At 33.0% G+C, this 9,862-nt stretch overlaps 1 protein-coding gene across 1 annotated transcript; it reads right to left on the bottom strand.

Moving 5' to 3' along the window:
- Nucleotides 1–4,721: 4,721 nt before the first annotated feature.
- On the bottom strand, nt 4,722–6,533 carry LOC107022851 (GDSL esterase/lipase 5-like). The gene is made up of 5 exons (XM_015223430.2): nt 6,293–6,533; nt 6,101–6,222; nt 5,804–6,022; nt 5,389–5,653; nt 4,722–5,194 (listed from the first exon to the last, which is right to left on the bottom strand). Exons 1-5 carry the CDS (start codon nt 6,531–6,533, stop codon nt 4,890–4,892), a joined length of 1,152 nt encoding a protein of 383 aa, XP_015078916.1. The 3' UTR covers nt 4,722–4,889.
- Between the last annotated feature and the right edge of the window lie 3,329 nt (nt 6,534–9,862).

Genomic DNA, 9,862 nt, shown 5'->3' with positions numbered 1-9,862 from the left:
CTTTTCAAACTCAATGTAATTGCAGTTGATATGAATAGAGATTTTGCTTCTTCTTACTTGCTTGAGTATAAATGTTTATGGCATGAACGTTTGGGACACGTTAATAACAAAACCTTGCGAAAACTGATTAACTTAAATATTATGCCAAAATTTGAGTGCAATAAATCAAAATGTCAAATTTGTGTTGAATCTAAGTATGCTAAGCATTCTTATAAATCTGTTGAAAGGAATTCAAATCCTTTAGAATTGATTCACACTGATATTTGTGACATGAAGTCAACACCATCACATAGTGGGAAAAAGTATTTCATAACTTTTATTGACGATTGCACTAGATATTGTTATGTCTATCTGCTAAATAGTAAGGATGAAGCAATAGATGCATTTAGGCAATATAAAACTGAAGTTGAAAATCAGTTAGATAAAAAGATCAAAATGATCAGAAGTGATAGATGTGGAGAATATGAATCTCCATTTGTAGAAATATGTTTAGAAAATGGAATAATCCATCAAACTACTGCTCCCTACACTCCTCAGTCTAATGGAATTGCAGAAAGAAAAAACCGAACTTTAAAAGAAATGATGAATGCATTACTTATAAGTTCAGGTTTACCACAGAACTTGTGGGGGGAAGCTATCCTTACAGCAAATCAGATACTTAACAGAGTGCCTCACTCAAAGACAAATGTAATTCCATATGAGAAATGGAAAGGTAAAAAACCCAATTTGAAATATTTCAAAGTGTGAGGGTGTCTAGCCAAAGTCCAAGTTCCTATCCCTAAGAGGGTAAAGATAGGACCTAAGACTGTGGATTGTGTATTCATTGGATATGCCACAAACAGTAAGGCATGTCCATTTTTGGTTCATAAGTCCGAACATCCGGATATTCATGATAATACGGTAATGGAATTAGATAGTGCTGAATTTTTTGAACATATCTATCCGTATAAAACTAGACTTGAGTCATCTAGTGGGGGATCTAAACAACCCAGAGAAGAACCAAAAGAGAATGAACAAAATGAAGAAAGTCCAAGACGCAGTAAACGTCAAAAGACATCTACTTCATTTGGATCAGATTTTGTAACATTTCTTCTTGAAAGTGAGCCTCAAACATTCAAGGAAGCAATGTTGTCTAGCGACTCAACCTCTTGGAAGGAGGCTGTTAATAGTGAAATTGAATCAATCTTAAGCAATCATACTTGGGAGTTGGTTGATCTTCCTCCAGGGAACAAACCCTTGGGTTCAAAATGGATCTTTAAAAGGAAGATGAAAGACGATGGAACTATTGACAAATATAAAGCAAGACTTGTTGTCAAAGGTTTTAGACAAAAACAAGGTCTTGATTATTTTGACACATACTCGCCAGTGACTAGGATTACATCAATTCGGATGTTAATTGCACTAGCTGCAGTATACGGTCTTGAAATTCATCAAATGGATGTGAAAACAGCCTTCTTAAATGGAGAGCTTGAAGAGGAAATTTACATAGAACAGCCTGAGGGTTTTGTAGTTCCTGGTAAAGAAAAGAAAGTGTGCAAACTTATTAAGTCACTTTATGGGCTAAAACAAGCACCAAAACAATGGCATGCAAAGTTTGATCAAACCATGTTGTCAAATGGATTTAAGATCAATGAATGTGATAAATGTGTTTACATTAAAGATACTCCAAATCAGGAAGTTATTTTATGCCTATATGTAGATGATATGCTTATAATGAGCAAAGACATTGCTAATATAAAAGCTACAAAGCGTATGCTTGCTAGTAAGTTTGATATGAAAGATTTAGGAGTTGCTGATGTGATATTAGGAATTAAAATTCTTAAAACTCCTAACGGTCTAGCATTGTCTCAAACTCATTATATTCAAAAGATACTTGAAAAATTCAAATTTTTGAATTTTAAAAGGGCAAAGACTCCAATTGATGTAAATCTTCATCTTGCAAAGAATAAAGGTGAAAGTCAGTCTCAATTGGACTATGCTAGCGTATTGGGAAGCTTAATGTATGTCATGAATTGTACACGACCAGACATAGCTTGCGCTATCAGTAAACTGAGTCGATACACAAGTAATCCTAATCATAATCATTGGTTAGCAATGAAGAGAGTTTTGGGATACTTAGATGACACTCAAAACTATGCTTTACATTACAACAGATATCCAGCCGTTCTTGAAGGATATAGTGATGCAAATTGGATTACTGGGTCAACTGAAACAAAATCCACAAGTGGATACGTTTTTACTATTGGTGGAGGAGCAATATCTTGGAAATCATCCAAACAAACATGTATAGCTCGCTCTACAATGGAGTCTGAATTCATTGCTTTAGACAAGGCAGGTGAAGAAGCTGAATGGCTCCGGAATTTCTTAGAAGATATTCCATTTTGGCCCAAACCAATGGCCCCTATATGCATACATTGTGATAGTCAAGCTGCAATAGGAAGGGCTGGAAGCATTATGTATAACGGCAAGTCTCGTCACATAAGACGAAGACATAACTCTGTGAGACAACTACTCTCTAGTGGAATTATCACAATTGACTATGTGAAGTCAAAAGATAATGTGTCGGATCCACTTACAAAAGGCCTAAATAGAGAGGGAGTTGAGAAATCATCGACGGGAATGGGACTATGGCCGAGAACAAGTCATCGTGGCGGTAACTCTACCTAGAAGACTGGAGATCCCAAGATCTAGGTTCAAGGAGATAAAACAAAGTCATTGATGACGGTTCAACATTGTCAAAGAAAAAAAAATATTATTATTATTTTATGGTCCATTCTCATGATGAGACAATGTTTAGTAACCAGGATAAAGACATAAGGACTTTTTAATGGTTTCTAAGTTTGATACAGGGAATATCAAATGGTGTATCTATGGGATAACACATTTAGAAATCACCTATGTAAGTGTGAAGTGTAAGCCGCTTCAAGGAGAATCCGGTAAGGCCAGTTCTTTAAGCACTTACTATCCAAGATGTGTTCATGGCTGAAACGAACAAAACAATGAGAACTAAGAACAGTTCAAGGGTTGATTGTGTGACATATGTTGTCTAGGTATACACCAAAGCTCGACGGTTCAAAGATATCAAATCTACCGATTGACCGAGTATATCCGATATATGTTCACTACGGAAAGTTTAAAGGGAAACCTACTTATCCAGATGCGATTAACCTTTACCTACAAGACACACAAGTTTTTTCATGCATATGTTTTAACAATAGCCTTCCCCATTCATGTGGGGGATTGTTGGGTTTTAGCAAGTGTGAATGGGAAAAGAAAAGAGAGAATATGAAAAGTGAGGGAACTACTTTGGAGGGAAAATGAAAAGTCATTTGCAAAGTGCAAATGAAAAGTCATTTCTCCCATATCGGCAAAAGAAAGGGAAATTGTTGTCCTTATATAAGGAAACACTTCCATTACTTCTTAAAGAGATAAGAAGAAGATGCCCCCTCGCACCGTCTTCGTCGTCGCTCGTTTGGCTTCGGCTTTGGATTTGGATTTGGATTTGGCAAATGATGTGATTGATTGATAAATTTTTTGGACAAAATTTATTTAATCAGTTTTTGTTAAATCAAATAAATCCTGTTAATATTATCTCTTATAAATTTGCGGGTAACGGTAACATTCCGAAAAGTCGTTACTTTTCCGAAAAGTCGTTACTTTCCAAAAAGTAGTTATTTTCCTAACAGACACAATTTTTCGAAAAGTTGTTATTTTTTCCAAAAGACACAACTTTCTGGAATAAACGGGTCTGAACAGATTTCTCTGAACAGACACGTTTCTTGCTGAAAATGGCTATAAAAGGAAGTCAATTTTTGATTTTTCAAACACTGAAAATTTTTCTTTCTCTGCATTTATTTTTCTCTCAAATAAAATCAAAGTGTCGATCGACTGAGTCTGTGTGACTTGTTGCTGTTCTTAAGTTCGTTGAAGTTAAAGAAGTTTGAGGTACCGCTATTTCTTTAACAGGTTTAATCCGTTTTATCTTGGGAGAAATTAATCCATAACCTTGGGTACAGTGAGGGGATTAAATTTCTTAAGGACACACAGTAGTTTCTGTGGACTCGGATTAATTCTTGTATTTTATATTTTTCTGCTTCATCTTATTTCTGTTTCTGTTTATTAACCTTATAAATACAGATTATTGTAAGAATAACACCAACTTCTGTTCATCCACAACAGTTGTACTCACATTACTACTTCGAGAAGGATTAGCCATAAGTTACCCATGGTTCTTGTTTGTAAACATCAAACTCCGTAATAAAACCATTGTCACACAAATCTTTTCCAACGTTAAACCTAAGAAGGAATGTGACTAACTCTGAATCTCTTGGATGAAATCGATATCCTCCTTCTTCAAACTCCATCACTCTTTCTCGTATATGATATGAGGAAACTTGATATCTCGTAAAAGCAAAATGAGAAGGATTGCCCAAGTCTTATAAGGAGACCTGTTATCTCATTAATCACGGATGTGAAACTTTTTTCATTCTTCAACACTCTGAAATTGCATTCCTTGTGCGAAAACACAGTAATCGGGTTATAAAGGATAAAACAATCAACAAACATGTTTTCTGTCTTCTTCAAATGTAAAGGAAGGCAGAAATGGTTGTTCTTCTTCAATTTTTCGGAACTTTTGTTTTAGCAGAGGACTGCCAGACTACAGAAACTAAGAAGAACAAGATATGAGATGCACACAAATATGGGATATTTTGTTAATATCAATGACTTTCTTCCCAAATCAAATAATATTTATATGACTGAAATATATTTACATTCCATGATTTTATCTATTTCTCGACTTCGTTCAATCATGAAAACTTAGTCATCTCATCAAATCGAAGTATCATCTACAAGAACAGAAAAATTACTAGAGATGAAGCTCCTTAACATCATATTTCACATTGTTGTTTATTCTTCATATATAGTAGGAATTCTAAGCTGCTAGGACATCTGGAGTTCGAACTTTCAAAAAAGGATTTTAGGTTGTGAGGTGCTACGACATCTGTAGTTCCATTCCATAGTAATGCAGCGTATTGTTGGTAGGCCAGTTCAGTGGGATGAACAGAGTCGAAAAACAAGTAATCTTTCACATTTTTACATAACTCATACTCTTTTACCTGCCTCTTCCCTCCACAACTAAGAACCCCTCGAAACGGACCAGTCCCACAACAAGCCACCTCTGATATCGTAAAACCTAAACAAAACAAAATCACAATTAAGTAAATTGAAACATTGTGTATACAGCAACTAAACACATTAACGCGTTTTCTCTACATATATAGTTTCATTTTGTTATGAACATTGCATACTCTGTTAGCGGACTTTTTGCTACAGAATTTGAATGAATATGAAAATACTTGATTTTGAGTTCGAAGAGATAGAAGATACCGTATTTTGTTGGATTATGAATGCTATCTGCAAATACTTTGAAGAAGTTGAATATTGTATACTTAAATCCAGGCAATTGCTTCTGTAGTTGTTTGAGCATTTTTGGAAGAGCTGAATTAAACATTTTCGCCTTGTTTGTGGCCTCCTCCAAGCAACTTCCATTTTTAACCCCAATTTGAAGGTTGAGAACCCTAATAAAAGGGAGACAACCTAATGGACCCAAATTAAACATCACAAACTTTCTCCCTCCTTCTTTATAAACTCCCTGTTGCATTCATTCATTTAAACGCGAGTTAATCCCTTGTCCATTTATTAATTCAATTCAATTCAATTTCAGAAATTTTGTCAAAATATTATCTTGTAATACCATCAAACTTGTCTATAACATCAACAGAAAAGATCAATATTAGAGTACCTTTAAAACAGAAGTCAAGTTGCCCATAATCATCTGTAGATATTCTCTATCGGAATATGGAAAAGTCGAATTTGGTACTAAAGAGGCAAACATATCATTGCTACCAGTGCTAAAAATATATACAGCATTTGCCAGGATTTTATGGGACTCTGTTTTCCCCATTTTCCTCTTCAACAATTGTATCACATTTTCAAAATTCTTCAACTGAGTTTTTAGAACCTGTCAAATGGAAACCAACATTTAAAATTCAAACAATAAAGGACATATATATATATACATACATATATTGTCGCTTACAATGGCACCACTAGTTTCCGCCAAACAACCAGAACCGGCTGATGCAAAGTTTACCCCATGAATCAATTGTTTCTTCCCAATTTCAAAGTAGGGCGGAATAAATGGCAAATTAGCATATTCAGCTGCAAAATTATGTTCGAGTCAGCTTGCATATAAGTTGATTAATTTTCAAAGAAAAGCAAATAAATTTACCGATAAAATCAGGAATGAGGCGTCCATTAGACGCCCTGCCAGTAGGGTACTTAAAGAATGATTCTCCATAAGGAAAGTAATTGCTTCCCTGCAAGTCAGCAGTGGCGTTGATGTACTTATTATTTCCAGAATCGAAAACCGAATCACCGAACACAAAAAGGGCAACTCTTTCATGGCACACAATTGGTGTGGCAAAGTGTGTAACCAAAAGAAAGATGCACAAACTTGAGATCAAAGCCATTAGATTATTACAAGTTTGGTTTATATTTACATATATAGAATTGAAAATATGTTTATATAGTACTAAAGATCTGCAGAATGATTTTTTTTATTAAAAAAAAACGTGTCTGCATCCACTATCGACTCGACGTGAAGACTAAGTTTGTTTTTTTTCTTTTTTTAAGAATTAATTGTTCTATTTTTTTTTAAGAATTAAACTATTGTAACTGATCAATAATTTAAAATATTTCATCAAATTGACATGAGAAATATTATAACTAGTATTTTTTTTCCTACAATTTTTGAATATATAAATTTTAATTTTAAAACATTGAGTAATTTTATTGAGTTTAGCTTAAAAAGCAAGTCAAATTAAATACAACAAAGTGCAACATGACTACTACTAACTTGTGACCAAACAAGTATTTGTTTAATAGATTTTGATCTGACAGACGCTGGGACAGTATCAAATAAATCACTTTTTTTTTTGCTTAAAAAAACAACATATGTTAAAATCAAATAAATCACTTTTTTTTTTTGCTTAAAAAAACAACATATGTTAAATTCGGAGTAGTTCACTTTTGATTCTTCAATTTGTGAGTTCACTTGTATTCTTCACCAACTAACCTTTCTTAAAAAGGAAAAAATTACGCGGCTAAGCAAATTTATATTATTTAATTACTTATCATAGCTACAATTTGCTATAATTACCATTCGCGACTAACATTATACATTAATTACTTGGGCTGACTTCGAGTTCGTATAATTAATCATATTTGTATATGTATAATTCGCCAAGATATACAAATACATATCTACAATATACAATTTTTAAACCTATATACATATACAATTTACCTCTCTCCCACTCTCTGCACTCTCTCGTTCGCCTCTCTCCTCCCTCTCCCAATCTCGCTTGCCATATATACAAATGTATATGTATAATAAACAATTATCTAACCAATATACGTATACAATCACCTTTCTCCCATTCTTTTCACCCTCTCTCTCGCCTCTCTTCTCTCTCTCCCAGTCTCGCCGCCTCTCTCCTCCATATAACATGTAGCTACAAATTGTAATTATCAAACTATAAATATAGAGAGTAATTAATTATTTTTAAGTGGCTATATGTGAAAGTTTCTCTTATTAAAATTGTCGTGTTATTGGTTTGAAGAATCAATTAGCTAGAGTTAGTATTATAAATTCAAATACCAAACACACAGAGTGTTGTTCATCTTGTATTCGTAAGATGCTTAAAACAATAACTTTAAAGAACTTAATAAGAAAACAAAGTTTAAAGAGTATTTACAAAACTAGAAAATTAAAACTATTAGAGAAATTAGAAGCAGAATTAGAAATGATATACAAAATATTTTTTTTAAAGAAGACTAGACCCCACTGAATGCATAGTGTCCCCTTAAGAAAATTATTCCCCTCAAGTACCCGAGGTTAATGGAACATATCCTCCCAAGATAGAACGATTTTACTCACTGGTGTATCGGTACCTAAACCATAGTGACAGTGAACCACTAGACGACAGTAAAGTACACTTAGAATGATAGATTTAATAGTAGTAATAGAAGAAGTCCAAAAATTGGTTCCATTAAAATGAGAGGAAATCCCTCAATTTATATAAAACAAAAGGTAGTGTGAAAAAATTCTTATTGTGCCTTACCGGAAAGGTCACAAATCTTTGAAAAAGTCACAATCTTTTGGAAAGGTCACAACCTTTCATAAAAGTCACAACTTTTCATAAAAGTCATAATTTTTCACAAAAGTCACAACTCTTCATTTTCCATTCACACATTTTAAAACCCAACAATCCTCCGCATGAATGAGGAATAACTCCAACGCAAAGAAACAGACAAATATGTCTACTTTACGAGTAAAAATTAATTGCATCTGCATAAGTATGTTTTCCCTTGGATTTTCGTAGTGAACATATGTCGGATATACTCGGTCAATCGATAAATGCGATATCTTTGAACCGTCGAGCTTTGGTGTATACCTAGACAACCATATGTCACACAATTAACCCTTTATCATATATGTTTCTTACAGTTGTGTTTGTTTCAGCAATGAACACCTCCTGGTTTCATGAGTCTATAGAGAATAGACTTGTGACAATAATTTTCTTTAAAGCGACTTACACTTCATACTCACATAGGTGATTTCTAATTATGTTATAGCATAGATTCACTATTTGATCAAGTCTATCAAACGTAACAAATCATTACAAACTTTAAGTTTTAGACCGTTGTAATTCGTCAAGTGAATATAATTATTAGTTTAAATAAATCATTAGCTAATTATCAGACACTATAGTTTTTTGAGCTATTTTTAAAAAAGTACAATAAGATAACAGAAAACCCAATTTGTATTAATTTCGGAAAATTAATATTTAGTAACTTACCATATCCAACAATATTTGAAAACTTACAGAAAAAATTTAACTAACAAATTTTAACAAGGGAAAATGCACAAGTACTTTCCAACCTATGTTTGAAATCTCAGAGATACACTTATACTATACTAAGGTCCTATTATCTCCTGAACTTATTTTATACATAATCTTTTACCCCTTCTCGGGCTACGTGGCACTATCTGGTGGACCCAACGCGTGTTAACATTTTTTCAACCTAGTGTCACGTAAGCCGAAAAGGGGTAGAAAATTATTTGAAAAATAAGTTAGCGGATAATAGGACCTTAGTATAGTACAAGTGTATCTCTGAGATTTTTAGCGTAGATTGGAGGATACTTGTGCATTTTCCCTTTTAACAATAAAGCAATATTTTGAAACTTACAATTTTATTTTATTTTTTCCTTAAAAAAAACATTTTTTGTAAAAGGTTACTATTTTTATTTTATATTTAGAAATGATTTTTGATATGTGCCTCTGGTGGAAATACTTAATAGGCGAATGGCATGATTCTCCAATAGTTACTATCGACTCTGTGTAAAGACAATTTGGATGTGTTTGGTAGGAAGGAAACATATTTTGGAAAATGTTTTTTAATTATTTTATGTTTGATTGGAACAAAAGTTTTTAACAATATTTTTTAAATCAACTCATTTTCCTCATAATTAAGGAAAATGACTTTCCTTTAAAAGTATAAGGAGAACATTTTTCAAAACTCTCATCCAAATTCAAATTACATTTTCTTTTGAAAAAATCAATTTCAAAAAAATATTTTTAATTTCAAATTTTTGTATGTTCACTCCGGCCTCCCCGAATTATATTTTATCTTCACTATGATCACATAAACCCCTAATCGCGAAGGGACATACAATCACAAATCTTTCTCCAATTGCATATATATATATATATATATATATATATATATATATATA

The sequence above is a fragment of the Solanum pennellii genome, chromosome 6 (genome assembly GCF_001406875.1).
Source record: "Solanum pennellii chromosome 6, SPENNV200".
In the NCBI taxonomy this organism is placed as follows: domain Eukaryota; kingdom Viridiplantae; phylum Streptophyta; class Magnoliopsida; order Solanales; family Solanaceae; genus Solanum; species Solanum pennellii.
Note: the sequence above shows the minus strand (reverse complement) of the source record. Positions and strands in the feature narration are given on the sequence as shown.